The sequence below is a fragment of the Gracilinanus agilis genome, chromosome 3 (assembly GCF_016433145.1).
Source record: "Gracilinanus agilis isolate LMUSP501 chromosome 3, AgileGrace, whole genome shotgun sequence".
Lineage (NCBI taxonomy): Eukaryota > Metazoa > Chordata > Mammalia > Didelphimorphia > Didelphidae > Gracilinanus > Gracilinanus agilis.
Window position 1 is genome coordinate 144,137,033 of NC_058132.1, and position 23,470 is coordinate 144,160,502.

Consider the following 23,470-nt stretch of genomic DNA (forward strand, 5'->3'; position numbering starts at 1 on the left):
AGGGCCCAGGGCAGAACTCTGGGGAACACCACAGTACTAAGAAGTGACATTTGAGCCAGGAAAGAAGATTAAGGAGCAGTCAAAAAGGTGAGAGAAAAAAGGAGAGAAGAGTTTCATAAAAATCCAAAAAGGAGAGTTACTAGAAGGAGAGAATAGTCAACAATGTTTAGTGCTGCAGATAGGTCAAGAGGGATAAGAACTATGAAAAGACTGTCAGATTTAGTAATTAAGACATAATTTGTACCTTTTTTCTTTTCTCCTTTTTTTAACATCCATTTTTTTGAGGTCCAAATTCTCTCCCTCCCTACAGATCCTCTCCCATCCATTGAGAAGCAGTGTTCGACTTATTATTATACAGGTGGTCATCCAAAACACATTTTGAAATTAATCATGTTGCAGAAAAAGCAAGAAAAATTAAGAAAATAAAAAACAATATGCTTCCCTCTGCACTAAGTTCATGAATTTTCTCTCATGAGGCCTTTGAAATGTTCTTGGATCATGGTGTTGATTAGAATAGTTAAATCTTTCCAAATGATTATTGATCACTGGGGAGATCAGTGTGATGAAGTTGGAAGCCAGATTGCAAAGGGTTGAGAAGTGAGGAAATGGAGGAAATTAGTATAGACAATTTTTTCATGGAGTTTGCCTGAGAAAGGGAAGACAGATGAGAGTCTTGTGATGGGTTTTTAAGAATGGGGGAAATTTATTTGGGCTTGTTTGAAGGCAGTACAAAAAGCACTCTTTCCAAAGCCCGTGTTATCAGTTCTCAAATCATTTACTCTGAATTCAGAGTCTTGAAAAGGCCCTTCGATATGAGTAGGTGACCTATCCTACATGTAGAGGAAAAGAAACGAAGAGTTTCCTGCAGGTTTCTAACTCCGGCCACTCGGGGTTCTAGTCAAGTAAGAGCAGGGAAGAATTGTGGGGGATGGGATGGGAAAGGCATTGTTCTCTGCTTACGTACTGACGTCACTCACTGAGTCGTAACTCGCTCCGGAGGCGGAAGTGGGCTGCGGTGGTGGCGTGCGTCCCGGAGCACGTGGGGTTGCTGTCTGGGAGACGCAGAGCTACCGGCAGAGCTGGAGGCGTGGGGCTGGAGAACGTTCAGATCGCTCCTAGGGGCTCGCTATGCTAAGGGCTGGGAGGTTGTGGGGCCTAGGCCCTGGTGCCGCGCCGGCAACTCTGCGACTGCTGCGAGAGAACCGAGGCGGCGTCAGCCTCCGCGGGGCTCGCCGGGTTAGCACCAGTTGGTCACCAGTCGGAGCCGCCTTCAATGTCAAAGCGCAGCCCCAGCGTTTAGAGCTGTTCGGCGAGCGCCGGGTGAGCGGCTCTCTGGCCAGGGTGCCTGAGGGGCGGCTTGGGAAGAGCGCCCCATGGGGTGTCGGGACACGAATTCACATCTCAGCTCTATGGCTGACTAGCTGTGGACTGTGGCCAAGTTGCCTCACTTCTGGGGATCTTAGTTTTTTCACCTGTAAAGTGGGGACACTTGTGACCTTTAAAAGTCCCTTGTACCCTAAATCTGCTTTTAGGGTCAGCCTGACCCATCCTGCCTGAGAGCTGTGCAGGTAGGGCTGGAGCCATGGGAGCCCCCTGCGTTCTTGGTTTGGGCAACTACATCTTTGCAAATTCCTCTAACGTTTTCACGAGGCTTCCTTGTTAATCCAAATGTTAAACCCTAATATGGAAAATTGGTAGCACTCTTCGCTGCTTCGGAAGGTCACTATTTGGTGATTTTCTCAGAGAGGGAGAAATCGGGACCTAGCATCAGGCTTCATGAACCAGATTGCATTTATCAACTATAGGTTAAGTAACACAAGAACTGAAGAACAGTAACTTAGTATTATATTGTTACAAAATATGATCTTCACAATGTGCTCTGTGAGGCCAGCAGTATGTGTATCATTTTCTAGATAAGGAATCAGGGGTGATATTCTCAGGGTCACATAACTGGCAAGTGCCCTGATGAAGCCAGGATGCTATTCCACGTCATCTTACTTCAGGTTCATTGGGGCTGAGGTGGAAGGAGAAGGTATCAAATGAGATAACATGTAAAACGCTTTGCAAACCTGAACACTGGAAATGCCAATTGTTAGGTATTGGGTTTAGAGAGAGAATTCACACAATCTTAGTGTTAAAGGTACTTCCATAGGCCAATTGATCTGTCTTACTGAAACCCCTCTGCAACTTTCCCAATGAATGAAGATAGCTATGTTGTCCCCTCTGTGAATTTTATGCTTTAGATAATATATAATCATTTACCATAGGGTGGTGGTATTACCCCAGGAGTAAATGTATTTGTTACAAAAAATGGAATTTGTTGACACCTCAAATCTTGTCAGCTCACACAGACATTTCCTAAAAGAAAAAAAAAGACCAAGAACATTAGCTTTATTTGCTATTCCTTTAGCTAAATATAATTTAGAGTTGCAAAGAGCCGTAGCAATCATTTAGTCCAAATTAGGTTTCAGATGCCAGCGGAGAATTCAAGTAGAAACTATCCAGACAGCAGTAATTCTGTACTATGATTTTAGGAGAAGAAGATAGGACTCAGAAAAGAGAATAAGTTTGTGGTAGTCAAATGCTTAAGGGTCATAGATGAAGCAGTAAAAGTTAAAATCTCTAATTAAACAACACACATTTATTAAGCATCCTCTATATGGTAGGCCCTGGGAATATAAACATAGAAGGAGATAGTTACTGCCCTTAGTATACATCTTACTAAGGATATAATTGTTCACAGAATATTAAGTATAGGATGTAAGCAAAATGAATACAAAGTAATTTTGGTATTGGGGGAGACATTAAGAACTGGGTGAATCACTCGAAGGAAGTGGTAAATGAGTTAAAGAATTCTAAGAGTTCAGGGGATAGAGATAAGAGCATTTCAAGCTTGGAGACAGTTTATTCAAAGAATGGGAGATGAAATATCACCTATAGGGAACAGCAAGTAGTAGTTAAATTTGGTTGGTTCTTAGTTCACATGAAATGAGTGAAATTTTAAAGTGCTTTTAAATATTTTCTCCCAAGTACAGAATGTAGAGAAGAGGACCAGGAGACAACCAGGGAATACCTTTATTTTTCTTGTGATTTCTTTTTCATTACGAATAGATCATCTCAAGCTATCTTCTATCTTACTGCCTCATGTTGATATTTTGGAGCTTACCTTGAGGGATTCTTGAAGGCTGGCCAGTCCAGTCAGAGTTTTGGCAGATCTTAGCTAGGAAGAGATTGAATATGGGCCTAGTGAGATCATAAGTTAAATGAGCCCATCTCAGGTGCAAAGAATCTTATCAGCTGTAGACTGGCTTCTAGTTTTGAACTGTTTTAACTATTAGTATTTTATGAATTTTATCTACTATAGTGAAGAAGGTTGTGATGTGCTTTCGAGGAGGAAGGGTCCTCACAAAAAATGAAATCATAGCCTTTAAGTTCAGAAGTAGTTTCTTAAATCATCCTTGGATGAGACTCAAAGATGAAATTAGGGTAGAATTGATTTAAATCAGATGTAAATCACTGGTTAATGCAAAACTTGGTTATTTAAAAAAACATTCTTGCTAAATATTGTAAACTTCATATACTTTTCTGAAATACATTGCCAAAAATTTTATTTTGCTTTTTGCATTTATCTCTAGATTCTCTTCCTTGTTCAGTTCTACTTTATCTGCAGTTGCCCTCTAATTAGCATGTTAAACCTGGCAAATTTTTAAAGTCTATGAAGATTTGGTTCTGGATATACCAATTTGCTGAGACACAGCAACTCTATCTGGCCTGACAGATAGAAGGATCCAGATTTCCTAAGTATAGGAACTTCTTATACTAATGCAGACTTCTGCAAACCCCTTTGAGCTTCATACTGAGAAACTTTTTTACATGTTTTCCCATTAGCCCTTTATTGAGACCTGCCTGATTCAGTGGATTCTTAACTGTGTTTTTGTTAAATATTGTCTCTGGATAAAATCCTGCTAATGATTCCTTATATGACCCTGGCATCTGGAACTCTGTGCCAACTTTAGTGCAAGCTTTAGCATGTCCTAGCTGGAAAGATGGAGGGATGCAGATATGGGTCTGGGATCAGCCAGAATGTTTTTCTGAGGATCAGCTAGTTCAGAGAGGATCCTTACAGCCTGCATGTAGGATGATTAGTTTTGTCTAAAGCAACATTCAAAGACCATCTACTGGATTTTGGAAGGGTTGTAAAGTGTGCTGGAGGGAGGACATACTTGGAACTAACTATCTTTTCGGTGCTTTCATATTTTTAAATGAAGAGTCTGCTGTGTGCAGAACATTGCTAGACACTAGGAAAGGTACAAAATTTAGATAAGTCAAAGACCTTCCCCTCAAGAATAGTATAGACTAGAGCAGAATTTCTTTTTTATTTAAAATTTTAATTTTCCCAATTACATATAACAAGTCTTTTACATATATTTTTTGAAATTACATCTAAGAAATTTTTCAAAATTCAAAATATCCAAATTGTCTCTCTACCTTCCCTCTTCCTTCTTCCCTCCCTGAGATGGTAAGCAATTTGATCTAGTTTATACATGGTATGAGCTTGCAAAACCTATTTTAATGTCATATTGTGAGAGGATACTCGTATAAAACCAAAAATAAAATCACACAAGTAAATTGAAACAGTATTCTTTGATCTGCAGACTTCTGCCAATTCTTTCTCTGGAGGTGAATAGCATTCTTTGTAGTGCTGGGGTTCTTAAGTTGGAGTTCATAAACTTGTTTTAAAAAATTTTGTTTTGATAACTATTTTTATTACAATTGGTTTCTTTGTAATTCTATATACTTAATTTACATATTTAAAATATTCATTGAAGAAGTCCATAGTCTTCAGACAGCTAATGGTGTACACTCTGTGACAAAAAAAGGGTTAAGTACTCTGGTATAGAGGAAATACAAAGAGATAATTATAATGTGGGGTGTTCCCTAATAAAATGTATTAAAGAATTTTAAGACAAAGTATTATGTGATTAAAGCTGAACACATTCTTTTGGAAGAGAATGGGTCCTTTCATCATTCTAAATTTACAAATAATCCTTTGGGAACTCTCCTCTGGCATTCTAGTCTGACCTAGGTCAAGTACTCTAGCCTCTAAATTTCAGCTTTCTCTTAGGTAGTAGGCAAAAAAACATATATATATATAAAATACTTAATTTTCTGGGTTGTAGTGAGGTTAAGTGAGATAATATCATACCTGGCACATTGTAACTAACACTAAAGTAATTTATTAATGCAAGCAATTAAAAAAAAACAAATCTCTTACCTTCTTTTTTAGACTCAAGGACTGAGGAATGTTGGTTAAGTGACTTGTACATGGTCACACAGCTGGGAAGTGTTTGAGGTCAGATTTGAATCTACGACCTCCCATCTCTAGGCTTGACTATCAATCCACTGTGCTACCCAGCTGCCCCTAAATGCAAGCAATCTTAAACATTATCATTATTACTAATAATGTTATTTATCAGTAATCAGTTACTATTTATTAAATATAATTTTTCAAACTTTAAAAAAGTTTTTAGTTTATAAAACTTATAGAAGAAAAGATTACATGAATGTACTATGTCACTGTTTTTCAGAAGAGAAAGAACAGAGTAGGGAAGAGAAATAGACTTGTTTTGTTCAGTCTTTGGGGGTAGAACTAAGAGCCATGAGTGGATGCTGTAGAAACAGATTTAGTCTCAGTTTAAGGAAAATCTGATTCATAGTTGAAACTGTTTAAAAGTACAGTGGGCCACATTGTGTATTAATAGGTTCCTTATCACATAATGGTAGAATACTCATTTGGAACCTTGTAGAGTGGATTTCTATTCAGATATGTCATGACATCTGAGGTGAGATTCTGTGAATTGGGATACCTGAGAAAACTTCTTGTTTGAAGTTTAGCATAAAGGAGCTATGTAGGCACAAGGAGATTCAAAGAATCTATTTTTAACTATTAAAATCCAATTTTTTAATTACAAAAAATACAGATTGATCTAACTTGGGTAGAGTGAGGCAAGCAAGGGTGTTCTCTAGCATAAAGCGTTTTTGATATTGAGTTGTGTAGATGATAGTGATTATAAAGTACAAGATAAAACAACTGAAAATAGGATTGCCTTTAAAAACTGAACACTGACAAAATTTGTTTCTCATATCTTGATCATAAATTGACAATATTTTTTGAATTTTAGGGTCTATTTGGTGTCCCAGAGCTAAGTTCTCCTGAAGGATTTCATGTTGCACAAGAAAAAGCTTTAAGACAAAGTGAGTTCCTCGTAGAGCGTGCATGTGCTACACCGCCTGGACCACAAACTGTGTGTATCTTTGATCAACTGTCAGATGCCTTGTGCAAAGTAGCAGATTTGGTAAGATTTATTTTAAGGCTTGAACTTTTCTACTTAATGACAAACAATATTTTAGTTTAAGCCACATTTGTAATTAATCTCCCCTCTCTAAAAAATTGTATTTGAGAAAATAATAGAGTAGATTCTTAGATAGTATCCCTAAAAGAATGTATAACAATTGTCATGCAGCTGAAAATATGTTAACAATGTAAAAAAGAACCCTAGTATTTACTGGTTTAAGAGAATTTGGTATTCTGCATTGAAATTTACAAAACTCATTAGAACATCTTATTTTCATGACAGAAAGATCATACATTGTATGAAAATATCTGCCACATGGTTCCTTTATGTAGAAAATTTCCTTGCTATCTTTAAAATAGGATTCCATTTATAAAAACTGTTGACTTTATACAACTCTATAGCATCATCTTTGTAATACTTATGAAGTAGATTTTTGAAAGAATAAATGAGTAAACATTTATGTTTTGTTAGAATGAGTTTTTATAATCAAATTGACATTTTTTGAAATATCTGTAGCCTTTTCTTATATAGACACACAAACCTTTACTTCATTAGTAGTATTATTCTGGTTTATAATTAGCCCATTAGAAACAAAAAATATGATTGACTCTTAATTATTCATATTTATGGAGGGAAGATATGGCATACAAATCAAAAATGATGGATCATTCAAGATTACCTGTATTTGTTCTTGGACTATATTGATTTTTTCAGTCATATTAATGTTGTAGATATAGCTAATGTAAGTATTTACCTCTTCTAAATAGCATAGCTCTTTGCAAATGTTTTGAGTAAGTGACATAGGAGAGCTTCAAAAGTTGTGTAGCTTCAACGTTGTATTTGCTTCTTAGCTCCTCTATCTACCTATGAAGTTAAAATTAATTAACATGACCATATACACTTTAAGCCTCCTGGGGTTGGGAAAATATTTAAATAATTTTTTAAAAAAGTCTCCTGCTGGATTGAATTAAAGTAGATTGTAAACTCCTTGGGGGCAGGGAAATTATTTTTGACTACCTGTATGTGGAATAAGTGTTATTAAATGAATACTCCATAGTATCAGTGAAAATGTTCCTTCTCCTAACTTTGTCAGTAAAAATTTGAAAGCAAATATTACTTTGAAATTCTCTGGAAATAACAAAGAGTTGACAGCATTGGCATTTGGTAGAGAAATTGCAGTTATAGGTTTGCTTTCTACTCATGACCCTAACCTAATTTTCCATGCTATTTAGAACATTTTCCTAACTTTGCTTAGATATTTGCTTTCATTTTATTGTTCCTTTTTTCCTTATTCTTGTTTGTAGAATAAAATGTTACTTTTTGGTTTTTTGCTTTGTCTAAATATCAATTTTGAGGTATGCAAAATTCCAGGACAACTCAGTCTAGTGGTTTCCATTTTTTTCACTTGTTTTCATTTTAAATTCTTTGAAGGAGTTAAAAATAATTTAATTGAATTCTGAATATTATCATTGTAACCCTTCATAGCAGCAGGATTATGATAAAAATCCTGGTTTAGAAGTGGAAATTTAGCTATGTGACTAAAAGTCCTTTGTAGAAAAATCTGAGGTGTTGTAGAAAAAGGTATATAACCATACTATCAATATGAAATTTCTTAGGTTTTAGTATTACTACAAATACTAATGCTTCACTAGGTTATTATGTGGGGCCAAATTAATAGCAGTAAATTAGTGGAGGAAAATGTACATAAGCAGAAAGGGGAAAAAAAGGAAATTGAATTAATATTTTTAGATAATCATCTTAGCTTTTTAAAACAATTATTTTAAAAAAATCTGAAATTTTTTTTCCTTCGGATTTTCTTTTTTGAAGGAGTAAGATTTTTCTTCCAAATTGTGTCTGAAAATATTTTCTTTGGAGCACAGAATGCTCACTACTAGCCTTTGCCAAACCAATTTAGGAAAAAAGCACTTACTAATAGAAATAAATATATTAAGCCAAATAGAAGAATGTAAGCTGCTGGATAATACATTTTAAGATACAAATTTTGACTTATTTTTAAATCCTAGAAAATTATTTTCTATCACATCCTCTTTTGGTTTTTCTTTTTCCCTTATATTAGGCTGATTTTGTGAAAATTGCTCATCCTGACCCTGCATACAGAGAAGCAGCAGAAGAAGCCTGCAGAAATATTGGTACCATGGTAGAAAAGTATGTTTTATTCATATATGTAACAATATTGGACTGTATGATCTCATGAAATCCTGTTGTGGAAGATTTTTTCTTTTAATATTTTAGTATTTGTGTTACCAACTAAAGCACTGGATCTTACATTTAAAGATGTGTGTGTTATGTTGTTTATTCCAGAAAAATGATTAATTTGGGTTGCAGAATTGTTGCTTTTTGTTATATAAAATGTACCAATAAAACATGACAAATAGAAGTCTAAATTTCCAGAGCCTGAAAGCAGTTGCTTTGATCTCTAATGTCTGTACAATTTTGACTTGTGTAATGGCATGTTTAGTGTCCCTTAAGTTTATATGTTAGAAGGAGTGTTACAATTACTTTGGGGAAAATTTCTCTGGTAGGGCTGATTAAGAACGAAGGGTACATGGGAATTATTGGTCTTTATTTAGACTAGCTGGTACACCACAACTACCAAAAAATGGATTTTATTTACAGTTACTTTAAAAGTAGTTTAAATTCTTTTAAAATCATTTTGCCAGCCCCCAAGTACCTTTTAACTTCACTTATAATATAGAATATTGTTATTACTGAAAGCCCTCAAGTCCCTAACATTATTCTGAATACAAATGACTCTTCTTTTGGTGTTTTAGGGGTTTATACAGTGCCTTCCTCATAGTAACCCTGTGATTTAGTTAATAAAAGCGAAGTAAAAAAATATTTATTAAGCACTTGTGAAAGACCTCATGCTAGGGGATGGGATCAAAAAGTTTAAAACAATCCCTGCCCTCAAGAAGCTTATATTCTATTGGAATAAAACAATCTCCATTACTGTCCTTTGTGAACTTGCTTTCAGAGATCATGACAGGCAAACTTTTAGAACTTGCATAGAGACACCTGCATTATTTAAGTAAATGAGAGGAGTATGCTAGTTAACAAATATTAGTAGCTGAAATCTTCCATTTAAATTGTGGCTTGAAGTTGACTCTGGGTTCTTGAAGGCTGTGCTAGCAAGGTATTAGCCCTAAAAGGAAGTGCCTAACTAAAAAGTTAAATAGTTCAGACCAAGAAATTGGGTATGGTCAAAGGATCAGCCTATGTAGTCAAGGGAGGCTCATTTCTAATAGGTTGGTTACTAGTCGATTTAAATTTTGGCTACAATAGTTCATGAAACCACAAAAGGCTAATAAGACAATGTATCATTGGATATAATAAACTGATTAAAGAATAAGCCTATTGAAGTAGTTGAAGATGACTTGTATATAGGCATGTATTAACCACTGAGGTCTTCTACTTCCAAATCCACCTTATAACATACCATAGCTATTGCCAAACAGTCACTAATGTTACAGTTTGAGGTGGGGGATCATCACTTTATATTAAGAAAGGAATACTTCTTGGATTTGATGAAATTTAGAGTCTGCTTTTTTGAATGATGCAACATTTTTAGTCTATGTTGGCATTTTAACAATAGTAAATGCCACCATATTTGGTGCAGTGCCAGATCTGTATTTAGATTTGACCCTTTCTAAGCAGCTTCAAAGTTTTAATCACTTAAGAGGTGATAGGGTAAAGAATACAATGGCATCAGGGGAGTAGGTGTCCATCAGAAATTTCAGTTTAGAATCCATTTTTCCTTTATAGTCCTTGAGAATTGATTATTCTTTATCATTACTATTACCTTATGTAATGAAATGATTAGCATTTTTCATTTGGTTGGCCTAAATTTTAGTTTTTATTTAGCATTGTGACTTAACCTCTCCCTTAGTTTCATCTGAATGGTATTGTAATACTTCCTTCATGGGGATCTTTACAATTAATGATAGATATGTGCTGCAAACTCTAAAGAAATTTTATTTTCCATCAATAAAAAGACCTCACTTCTACTTAACTATAAATTTAGTATGAATATTTTTTGAGCTGAGATCTTAGCTAAATTCCAACTGAAGAAATATCACAAATTTGTTCATTGAAATTTCTCCTAAGACAAAAATAAAATAGTCACCTTTACTTACTTACCTGCATGACCATGTGCAAAGCATTTAATTTGCTCAGATTTCTGGGCCTCATTTTTCTCATCTCCAAAATAAGGAGGATGGACTAGATTGCCTTTACTACCTGCAGCTTTAGGTCCTTTTTATCTCTCAACATGTATGATAGGTAATGTTCTTAGTGATCATATTAAAGGGAATCCTAGGCAGTACTATATTGGGGAAAGAGCACCAGAGTTAAGGTGTAAGAAACATGGATTTGAGTCACCTCCAGTGGTTGACTAGCTTTGTGGTCTTTGTGGCCTTGGGCAAGTCACTGAACCACTGTAAGCTAGTTAACCATTGGAGCTATGACTTAGACCCAGATTTCTGACCCTTTAACTCTGGTGCTCTTTCCTCACTGGTAAAGTATAATTCATGGCCCTCCTTTATAAGGTTTTTTGTATACTGCAAAGCAAATACATAAATGTAAGCTACTATTAGTTTTCTTTTGTATCTCTTCATGTTACTGTAGTAGTATTACTGCCAGCAGCATGAAATGTTTTTCTGTCCATACTTTCTAGCAATTGCTCTTGAGAATAGCTCTTATTACTTTAATTCTTAGGCATGATAATCTGGTAATCTGGAAGGCATTAGAAAAGAATCAAAGACACAGATTTGTGAAAGGGAATAAACTATTTTTTCTACCCATTAGGACTTGCCAGGAATCTTAAGAAGATTAAAATCCCTGGAGCTTTAGGGAGGCTATCAGACCCATTTTGTCTAGGGATCCCCCAAATGGTAACCAGCTTGTATCTGGAACAAACTTATGATTTGGCTATTGGGCCTGGAATCCTCTAGGTTATTGTGGGATTTGGAGAAGAGGGAGTACAATCTGGGCTGTGCTATTTATCTACTGCTTTGGACAAAGGCATTTTGGGAAGGAGACTCGTGGATATGCCATTTGTAACATCTATGAAAACTTATGACCAAATTTACTACCTTAACTTCTGCTTTACTTGATGACTTGAATGCCTTTTAGAGAAAAATCTATAATTTATATTGAGTTTTTAAGAACAAAATTGAGAAAGAATTTGAGTATAGAAATACTTAAGGACTCTTTATTCCTTTAATTATAGGAATATCACTTTCCATAACATGGGCCACCAACTTACTACCTGTTTGCAAAAGATATTGAGTGGTTGTAGCTGCAAACTTCAATTGTTAGTGAGAGAGAAACCGCTGCCTTGTAAGGCAACCAGTTCCACTTTTGAACAGCTTTCATTGTTAGGATGTTTTTCTTCACCTTCTAGTAACTTTTTGTCACTTAGTTCTTCTCTCTTTACTCAAGTAGAACAAATCTAATTATTCCATGTGGCAATCCTTCAAACACTTGAAAATAACTATTATCACCTTCCATTGAATTCCACTTCCCCTCTCCCCTAATCTTCTTTCCTTCAGGCTAAACATGCCCAGTTAACTTTGGTCAATTCTTCTTAACAAACAGCAGGCTGATGTGGTCCACTGACACCCACTACTTTTTATTGTACTCATATGAATTATGAATGGTTTTAACATTTTAAACTAGTTTTATTGTATTTAAAAATCTAAAAACCATGCTCAGCTTGTAGGCCTTTGGGAACCTCTGCTCTGTGACATAACTATAGTTCTTTCACCAGTCCAAATCATTCACCAAACACTGTTTGCTATCTTCTGGGTATGGTCAAATTGTCATTATTTTTCCTAAAATGTGATGTTCAGAACTGAATATGATACTCAAACATAGTTGGACCTGGATAAAGTACAGTGGAACAGTCAATTGCTTCTTTCATTCTGGCTGCTATGGCTCTCAAAATAGCCAAGAATACATTTTTTTTTTTTGCCTGACATGTTACACTGCTGACTCCTGTTGATCACTAAGACTCCAAGATCTGAACTGTTATTTAGCCACACCTTCCTATCCATCTTGAACTTCTGAAGTTGATATTCTGAACTTCAATGTAGAACTTTATATCAGTCCTTATTTCCTTTTTTCTCTTATTTGATTTAATCACTAGTTCTAGATCTGTCAGTCTTTCTAGACCCTCCTCACTGTTGTTCAGTGTTTTCAGTCTTCCCTTTAGGTTTGTGATATCTGCAAAAATGATGATCAAATGATTTATGCATTAATCCAAGACATTAATAAAGATGTTGAACAAATATAGTTATTCTCTACCCGATGAAGAGAAATAGTAGTTTGGAACCTTTATGCCTCAGTTTTGAAAGGTTGTCTATCCCTACTCTGCTATTAATTTTGAACTCTTGACTTTATTATTACAGAATTTCTAGCCGTGGTTATAACATTCATAGTCTAAATGAGAAAATCCTTGAATTTTATTCATATAAACTATAGAATTTAACTTTATTCTTTGGATAATAAAAAATTAAGATTTAAATTATACTAATCTAGTTTTCATCTTTAATTTTTCTAGGTTAAATACAAATGTGGAATTATATCAAAGTTTACAAAAATTATTAGCAGATGAAAAACTTATGACTGCTCTTGATCCTGAAACCAGGTACTTGTTCATTACTTAAGTGTAGATAGGATTTATTCTGCAAGACTCTCTTACCCAGCATCCCATTTGTGTGCTTATGCTGTGTGAACATATGGAAGGTAAAGTTTTGGTGTGACCCCGCCCCAGTCTCTCTTTCCCTGAATGTGTTGAAGCTGGCCGAGAGCCAACAGGAGAATCTACACACATGGTCATATTTTAGTTAGAATATTAGGCTTTGAACTTCTATTTTTTAAAATTTCTTCTGCTTCAAGTCATTATTAATAAACTTTATAAAAGTAATATTTGAAGTTATTGATATTAATTTAAATCTTACACTTATTGTTAACATTTTGTGTGTTTGTGAATATTTGGGGGAAGGAGAAGATATTTATAGTAATAATAATAGCTTTAAAAATAAACTCTCATAATGCCAACTCTTATATCTTTTAGCAATTAGATTGGTTTCCAAAGTTTAAGGGGAAGAAGGGCTAACCTCTAGTGATTGATGTCAGATTGTTTTATTGTAATCACTTTAGTATTTTGAAGTTGGGTGGCTTTGTTTCTAAAGTATGTCATCACATAGTAAGGACTTATTGTGCTCGTTGCTATGGGAGATAACAAGATGAAGAGTACAAGCCTTCTACAGTCAAGCAGAACACATCTGCTCTTTAAGCCCTGACTTTTCCTCTTTTGGATTGTAATGGAGGTAATATTTGAATAATCTTTAAAAAAGGTCTAATAAGTCAAAGCAGATGAGTTTTATACAAAACATTATGAATTACCTTTGGGAAATGAGCATTATTTATGATGGTAGCAATGGAAGTCAGATCACCAGGATCTGTGAGTGAATAGTACGAATAGAAGGAGTGAGTGAATAGTAAAGAAATGAAAGTATTGGGCAGAAATTGCTTTTTCAAGAAGTTGCTGGTACAAAAATCGAAACTAAGTAAAGGTAAATAAAACGTGTCTAGGTAGCTAGGTGGCACTCTGGAAAGATCCCTCACAAAGAGTTAGGAAGACCTAAGGACAGATATGATCTTAGACATGTAATAATTTTGTTTATCTTCTCTTTGACTCAGTTTCCTTAACTATGGGTAGAGTAATAGTAGCTAACTTTTAGGGTTGCTGTAAAGCCTGGCATATAATTTATACATAATAATTAGAGGAAAAAGGCAATTGAAGCTAAATTGAGTAGTTATTGAGTATTAAAAAAAAACAAAGCAGATTTTTAACTTGCAGAAAAGAAGTAAAAAAAAGTAGATAATTAGGGCAGCTTAAAAATAAAATGGTTCCTTTAATTTAAAAAAAAATAAGTTGGTGGTAAAGAGGAAAAAGTTAACCGATTTTATAGCACTCTAAAGTTTGCCAAGTGCTTTATATATATATTATTTCAGTTGAGCCTTGCAATAATCCTACGAAGTAGATACTAAAGGTATGATAAGTTCTGTATACCATTTTGCAATTGAAAAATAGGACCCCATATAAGGATTGGGCTTTTTGTCCATGGTCTTCTTTGTCCATATGATTTACTTATTAAGGAAAAACCCACTTGGATGGGATTTCAGACTAGGCCTTCCTGATTCCATTTTCACCACTCTATCCATTAAGTTCTTCTGCCTTACTTGTAAATATGCCTAGGAAGGCCAGTGCATGAAAAAAAGAGGATTTAAGGGACTGACAAAACTTGAATATGTTTAGAGCCAGTGTATAGTGATACACAAGAAAAAGGCAGATTATTTGGAACAGAATAGAGGAAGGTAGAAGTAAGTGACATCAAGAATTCAGGTTAGAGATTAGCTTTAGGAAATATTAGGAATGCTTTTCTATTTGAGATATGGATGGAAGGAGAAATTGGGCAGTGATCCTTAGTTTTAAGACATAGAGAAGGAGAATCCAGGGGAGCTGTCAAGGATCCTGGAGCTGAAGTCAAAAGATGAATTAAAATTCTGGCTCCAAAACTTAATGAAGTGTGTGACCATACACAAATTATTTAACCTTGATAAGCCTCAGTTCCTTATTTGTAAGAAGAGAATGATAATACTTGTACTGTCTATATCATAGTTTTGAGGAAGGTGCTTGTAAAACTTTTATCCTCTATAAATGTGAATGATTATTTTGTGATATAATGGAAAGCACAATAAAATGGAAGCCACGATGTCTGGGTTCTAGTCCGTGCCTAATTATATCTCTGTGGTTGGGAATAAGTAATTTTACCTCTCTAGCCTTCACTTATTGATGAAGTTGGGTGAGATGATTTCTAGGGTGCCCTCTAGTCCTGTGATTTGGTTTGAATGAAGTTTGCATACTGTTTGCATCAGTGAGGTATAAAGTTATATCATATGTTCTTAAGTTTGTGAGTATTTGTTTTCTTCCTTCCTCATTCCCTCCATCTACCTTCCCTGTCCAACCTTTCTCCCTTTTTTTGCCATTTTACTTCTTTTGGAGGTATAGTTGAATGAAGGAAATGAATGATAGAGTTGAGAGGACATAGCCAATTAGTGAAATTCATCTATTTCCCTAAGAAGGTTAGGATGGATTCCTTATTGCTTAATTATATAGCTGGCCTAGCTGTGACATTTGGATGTAGAGTTTTCTCTTCCTATGGTCTTATACCAAATAACTGTGATTCAATTTTAAATAATTTTGGGTGAAACTATGGTTATCATTAATATACAATGTTGGATTACTTAATAACAGGAAATATATTTTGAAAATAATATCATTTATAACCTAACTAGGTGAAATCATTTTAGAGTTGCAGATCTTCAGATACATGTTTGGTTGATTCACCATAATAATTCTATTTGATCATAAACTCTTTGAGGCCATATTTTTAATTATTGTTTTATTTCCCAAAGTACCCAGCAGAGGGCCTTATATGTATTAGTGATAAATTAGCAATAAAAATATGTTGAGTAAGTGAATAACTTCCTTAAATCAGTGACATGTGAGAGTAGTTTATTGTTCAATCCCAACTTTAGAGTATTATGTAACTAAAATTTTAATACCTTCTTTTTTAAAAACCCTTATCAATACTCTGTATTGGTTCCAAGGCAGAAGAGTGGTAAGGGCTAGGCAATGGGAATTAAGTGACTTGATGAGGGGTCACACAACTTGGAAGTGTCTGAGACCAGATTTGAACCTAGGATCTCCAGTTTCTAGTCCTGACTCTCCCACTGAGCTACCCAGCTGTCCCCAAATTTTTATTACTTTGGTGACCAGATATTGTTACCAGTGTTAAGTAAATTTCTGTTTAATAAAAGGTGTTATATATAGTTTGCTTTTTCTAGACATTAATTTTATTTCCCGGTGTGAAACACATATATCAGGATAATGGTCTACTTAAAATTACACCATCCATTTTAATGGTGTCTTCCTAAGTGTTTAGAATATTTAAGTGAATTGTAAGCAGCATTAAGCTTTATCATATGATAAACCAATTGATTAGAAAACACATATGTTTTCCATGGTTTCCCTTGTAAATTTTTTTTAAAATTTGTCTCATAAGGTAGTGAAGTTTGAATCTCTTTGAAGTGTCAGCATAGGAGACATATGAGGTAGTTTGTCAGTTGGATAAAATTATTAAAAGTTTAAGTGGCGGTCCTCAGATTATATCATATAATTCTGATAGCATTCTTCATTTGATTAATTCACTCTGTAGATTAAGAATGGCATTAGATTTACTCAGATCAATATCTTCCTTGTAACATTATATTTAGTCATTCAGATGGTCTTAAAGTATCTTTGATCTTCACAAACGAGGAAACTCAACAGAATAAAATACCTGAGAGTATACCTGCTAAAACAAATCCAGGAACTACATTAAAATAATTATAAAACACTTTTTGTACAAATAAAGTAAAATGTAAATAATTTGTGAAATATTCATTGTTCATGGGTAGGCATAGCCAATATAATTAAAATGATAATCCTACCTAAACCAATCTACTTATTCAATGCCATCTCTACTAAATTACCAAAAATTATTTTATCGAGATAGAAAAAAACCAGAATTCATTTAGAAATATAAAAGGTCAAGAATATCAAATGAATTAACAACAAAAAAGGAGATCTAGCCATATTAGATTTTAAACTGTAATATAAAGCAGTAATTATCAAAACTATCTGGTCCTCCCTAAGAAATAGAAAGGTAGATCAGTGTAGCAGAACTATACAGCAAACAGTAGTAGAGGATTATTAGTAATCTTATATTTGACAAAAGTAAAGATCCAAATATTGGGGCTAAGAATTTGCTATTTGGTAAAAATTGTTAGAAAGGCTGGAAAGCAATTTGGCAGAAAATAGATATAGACTAATACCTTAAATCATTTACTAAGGTTAAGATCAAAATGGATTCATGATCTTAAAGAGAGATATCATAAACAAGTTAGAATAGAGAATATATTATCCATCAGATTTATGGAGAGGAGAAGAATTTATGTGAAAACAAAAACAAGAGATACAGAACATTGTGGGATATAAAATGGATAATTTTGATTACATTAAGAAGTTTTTGTACAAATAAAACTAATGTAAGAGACAGCTAGGTGACTCAGTGAATAGAAAACCAGACCTGGAGATGAGAGCTCCTAAGTTCAAATTTGGATTTAGATATTTCCTAGCTGTGTGACCTTTGGCAAGTCATTTAACTCTAATTGCCTTGTGCTTACGCCTCTTCCATCTTATAATTAATACTTAGTATCTGTTCTGAGACAGAAGAAAAGAGTTTTTTAAAAAAAACAACAAATAAAACTAATATAACCAACATTAGAAGGAAAATATAAAATTGGGAGAAAAATTTTATAAATAATTTCTAGGGTAGAGATCTCATATCTAAAATAAAGAACTTTTGTCAAATTTATAAGAATATGAGCCGCTCCTTAATTGATAAATGGTCAAAAGATAGAAACAAAACAAATCAAATCTATATATAGCAAGATAAAAATTCTCTAAATGATTATTGAGTAGAGAAATATAATTCACAACAATTCTGAGATATCATTTCATACCTATCAGGCTGGCTAAAATGATAGAAGGTCAGTTGATGGAACTGTGAACTGATGTGAACATTTTAGGGAGCAATCTGGAATTATGCCCAAAGTTATAAAACTTGTATACCCTTAGGTCTAGTAATACCACTGTTGGTTCTATTTTACTGCAACCAACAAATAAATAAGTTAATAAAAATTTCCAAAAAAACAAACAAGAAAACTTTTGTAGTGATTAACAGAATGTATATTTTTATTTCCATGTTAAATACTTGCGGAAAGCCACAAGATTATATCAGGTGTTTGGTAAGCATAAATTCCTCTTATATTTTAAAATGTCAAGAGAAAGAACATTTTTTCCATCATGAGAAACTTTTCAGTCATGAAGAATAAAACAATTACAGCTTTAATTAGTTAAGGAGATGGGCTTCTATCATAGCTTACAGAATTTCATATTCAATTTAGCTGCCACATTTGTGAAGAAAGATGGGAAATTTGTCTGGAAACTGTACATACATAGACATAAATATATATTTGTGCATAGATATATTTTTTTAATATATATGATGCTGTAAGGTGCTAGAAACTGAGTGAAAAGTAGAAATTCAGTAATCATCCAGGTATTTTAGCACCGTTGGTAAAACAAAACAGCCAGATAGTTGATTTGATTTTTTATTGTTTATTCTGAAGTTTAATATTTAGTAGACATGTTAGCAAAATGTTTTGCCTCTTTCTAAAAAACCTTATTTAAAACATACCTTTCTTATGAAATTGTGTTTGAATCAGCCAAACAGCCATTGGAAACCATTTGGAAATAACTTTCTTCCAAATTTCTTAAAGTGTAAAAATCTGTCTTATTTATCTTTTTATCTTCCTCAGGGCTTAGTAGAGTACTTGCTCAGGGTCACACAGGTGGTAAGGATATTATCAAATGAGTATATTCAATTTATAAAGGTAGATTTTTTTGACAAAGGAAAAGAATTATGAAAGGAAAGTATTTATTAATATTTATATATAATGAGAATAATCTTATTTTTAGGAAAGTGGCAGAATTATTTATGTTTGATTTTGAGATCAGTGGAATCCATTTGGATGAAGAAAAGGTAAATTTTATCAATTTTTTTTGTATTTATCCCTATTTCACTAATGATTAATTAGTATCTTTGTTAATAGGATTGGATTCTTTAAAGTTTTCATATTTCAGATGGTGCTACACCATCTAGATACCCTGGGTACTATCTATTCTTTAATTTTTGAAAATTGTTTTAACCTTTCACTAAAATTCATGAACCTCTTATGTGGGATTATACATATAAATTTTTTATTTTATATATTATATATGTAATTATATATTATACATATAATTATAAATTATATATTACACATATAAAGTATTTAAATAGCAATCTGATAGGCCATCCTTAGAGGAATTAAATGAATTAAATAGATATTTATTTGTGGATATTATGCTGGACCTGAAGTCAAGAAGATTGATCTTCATGAGTTCATATCTGGCCTCTGATTTACTAGCTGTGTTACCCTTGGCTAGTCACTTAACCCTGTTTACCTCAGTTTACTGATTTGTAAAATTAATTGGAGAAGGAAATGGCAAATCACTCTAGTTATCTTTGCCAAGAAAACCTCAAATGGGATCACAAAGAGTTGGTCACAACTGAAATGACTTAAACAACTAAAATTCTATAGAGAAAGATAGCTCTGGAAAGATGGGAACCTCAAGAATGAAATTCTGAAGACTTTTATTGGTCTTTCTAAATTGCTGTAGTCCCAAGTTTTCTTGGTTGGTGGTCAAACTTTTAGTGATAATCTTTTTGAAATTCAGTTGAACAACTGACAGAATCCATTGCTAAGGTTGTACTGATATATGCACATATTAATATGATAGAACATAAACACATGAACGAGCCAAGGAGCTATCTAGTACTGTGATCTAGGCTAGGATAGTCCACTTACAGCTACATAAACCATTTACATCTGGGGACTTGGACAACCTAAAGAAATGCATGCCTAAATTCTACCTTGACCTATTCAAGTCCATAAAATAATTCAAAAGGACCCTGTGTCTTTATGATCCTATCTTTGAGGACATTGAAATTCTTTTGGGAGAACTTTTTACCTCATCAGAAAAGACACAATTCTTAGAGGAAACCTGTAGAAACCCAAATTTAATATCATGCCCCCAGGAATATTGTGATTTGGAAATTTCTAACTACCAGAACTTAACATATTTGAGGGGGTGTAGGGAACATTTCGTAGAAGCGATGAAAACCTTTGCAAAATGGCCTGATTCTTGGGCAAAGTTTGAGAAACTGAGGTAGGAGATAGGGGAACATCCATCCATATTCCTAGATAGACTGGTTGAAGCTGGGGAGATAATCCTGGGGTTCCAGAATTTAAATGAAGATAACTTTCAGTACATCAGGAAGCAATTTTCCCATCAAAACTTAAATTGAATTGTCCAGGATGGGAGTCACTGAACCTGGATGATTTGAGAAAAACAGCTTCCTTTATCTATTCTAGTGACAAAGAACAAAAACAGAATTCTAAAGACAAAGATGACATAATTAAAGAACTTAAGGAACACAAGAGGCCAAGTCAATAATAAAACAAGAGATAGGTGAGATAAAGAATCTTGCAATCTTACAGGCATACAACCCCGATATCAATACCAACAAAATAGACAAGCAAATAATACCAGGAAGTTCTATTTTATGTGGGAATCTGGGGCACATAGTGAGATTCTGTCATTTCAAAGCCCAATTGGACCTGAAAAACAATAAGAAAAGGTCCTACGATAACACTTACGCCAGTTCAAGATACAATCACAATTTGACTGATGCAAATCAAAACAGGAACTGTGCAAGCTGAAATGGTCAGCTAAAAACTTGAACTATGTAAATATTGACATTACAAGAAGAGGACAACAACAGCCAAGTCATACGAAACCTATCTTCTGAAGAAAAGAAAAGAAAATGAATTGCACAAGATTGATTTTTATATTAAGCAGTCTATCGCTGCTTATTTGGTCTTTTATGCAGGGAATGTGTGCATTTTGGCTAGTAAAGGTACCAAACATGATACAACAATTAATTGAAATTTATGACTATTATAAATGGTTTGCATTCACTTTAGCTGAATGCATATGCTTCATTCCAACAGCAGTGGCAATTGTTCTGGCTCTATGGCATTTTTTGGCAATTTTAAAAGCGGTCCTGACTCATCTGTTTAACTATTATAAGGCATCTGATTCAAAACAAGAAAATGATAACAAGGAACTAGTTGAGAACATAAAATTACTGTTCCAAGTGTTGAGGCAATTACGTGAAGGGAATGAACTCGATAAGCATACCATCTTACAACTTGAAATCGTAGAATCAAAATTTTTTGGGAAAAAGGAAACAGAGAAAGATCAACCAATACAGAATGCAGTGGTCTCTGTCCTACCAATAGTAGACAGGACTATTGTGCAACCTGGAGAGGGGGTGGTGCATGTCAAAACATACAAGGCATTCACTCCTAGTGATATGGAGGTTTTAAAACGCCGTTTTCCCAGATTCTATGAAAAACCTTACAAAAGTCTAAAAGAATTAAAGCGGGTGTTCACACTTTTTAACCCTAGTTTCGACGATGTCGAATTTCTTTTGAGGGAATTTTATACTCCCTCGGAAAAGGAAAAATTCCTGACCAAAACTAGGACAAACCCAAATTTAGAATCATGGCCGTTAGTACATCAAGATCTAGATTTCACTCAACACGCAAGCATGAGGTACTTGTTAAGATGCAGGGCTGATCTTATCGAAGCAATGAGAAATTTTGCAAAAAGGCCAAATGCATGGCAAAAATTTGAGAAACTGAGGCAAGGGGAAGAAGAGCACCCGAGCAATTTTCTAGACAGAGTTATTGAAGCTGCTGAAATGATATTAGGACTTAGAGATACTCATTCCCAGGATATGATCGATCATATAAGGAGACAATTTGTAAAGGGAACCTCAATCCCGATACAAAATTACTTCAGGCAAAGTTGTCCACAGTGGGAATCATTATCACTGGAGGATATTAGGAATCATGCAGCATACATACATGATTCCAAACAGAAAGAAGTGAGAATGGCTAGGCAGTCTGACAATGAGAAAGATGAGATTATAGCAGACTTGAAGAGGCAATTAGAGCAGTCGAGACAGGAGAAAGAAATCGAAGAGGTGAAGAATTTTACTCTTCAAACGAGTAGAAACCAGTTTAGACAACCTGCCAACAGCACCCCAAAATCAAAATCAGTACCCCGATGCTACTTGTGTGGGAAGATCGGGCACGTGATTCGTTTTTGTAGATATAAGCAACAAATTGATTTTTCAAAACCCAATAATCAAAGAGATAATAGAAAAACATTTTATAATTCAAAGTGGGCTAGAAATAATGAATCAAATAGATATAATCAAGAAAAACATACAGATACTTGCTGCAATCACACATGCAAAAAGTACAGTCAAACACCTTCTTTAGATGATATGGAGAGATATATACAAATGGGCACGAAACCGAAAAAATCATTATGAATCGAGATTTCTAATTTAAAACCTATCAATCAGTGTAATTTGGGTGTGGCAGAGTCTAAGAGAATTGAGGGAAGCAAAATGAGAAATCGAGGCAAAATAGAAAAGGTGTCTAAAGTAATCTACACAGAGGATACACATAGGTCTGTGGTAGATAATGAGCTATGGGAAGACATAATGCAAATGCGCAAAGAAATCTTTGGCATTAAGGAGGATGATTATATAAGGGATCAGCTTTCTCATTTCTTATCACACACATTGGGTGGGAAGCATGAATCAAACCATTGCAAAGAATCACATCAAGAAAATTTGCAAACGGGTTTAGAATTAGATGCAACAATTCTTTCCCAGGCAATTGCTTTAGACACAAGGTCACAGTTAGAGGTTAAAGAGCAAAAAAGTCTAGAGGTTGGCAAGAACTTGATTTTAAAGAAACGACCCACTGATTTAAAAGATGATAGCAGTTGTGTAGGAAAGTCAAAATCCACCTTTCTCAACCCCTTAGCTACAGAATTTCATCCTAAACTTTGGGGAAGAGATAGGGAACAGTTGCCTTCTTCTACAATCAGTGTGGCTGAACATAACATCGAGACTGTTACTGTGATTGATAAAAATAAAAATCATCTAATGTCAGTCACAAAAACAGTAGGGCAAAATAGGGAACAACAGTCAGCTTTTTTTTTTTAATTTATTTTAATTTATTTATTTTTTAACATTTATTAATATACATTTTTAACATGGTTGCCTGATTCATACTCCTCTTATCCCCTTCACCCCCCCCCCCCCGCACTCCCCCCACCCATGGCCAATGCACATTTCCACTAGTTTTGTCATGTGTCCTTGATCAAGACCAATTTCCAAATTGTTGGTAGTTGCATTGGTGTGGTAGTTTCGAGTCCACACCCTCAATCA

At 34.3% G+C, this 23,470-nt stretch overlaps 1 protein-coding gene across 1 annotated transcript in view; it reads left to right on the forward strand.

Annotated features, from left to right (window-relative positions):
• The first annotated feature begins 1,128 nt into the window (after positions 1–1,128).
• The window catches only part of LOC123240602 (mitochondrial intermediate peptidase), a 198,289-nt gene continuing 175,947 nt past the window's right edge, over positions 1,129–23,470 (forward strand). Inside the window, exons 1-5 of the mRNA XM_044668295.1 lie at positions 1,129–1,320; positions 6,183–6,356; positions 8,434–8,522; positions 12,937–13,023; positions 19,030–19,093. Of these exons, the coding sequence (XP_044524230.1) occupies positions 1,129–1,320; positions 6,183–6,356; positions 8,434–8,522; positions 12,937–13,023; positions 19,030–19,093 (606 nt within the window). The remainder of the gene's footprint in view (positions 1,321–6,182; positions 6,357–8,433; positions 8,523–12,936; positions 13,024–19,029; positions 19,094–23,470) is intronic.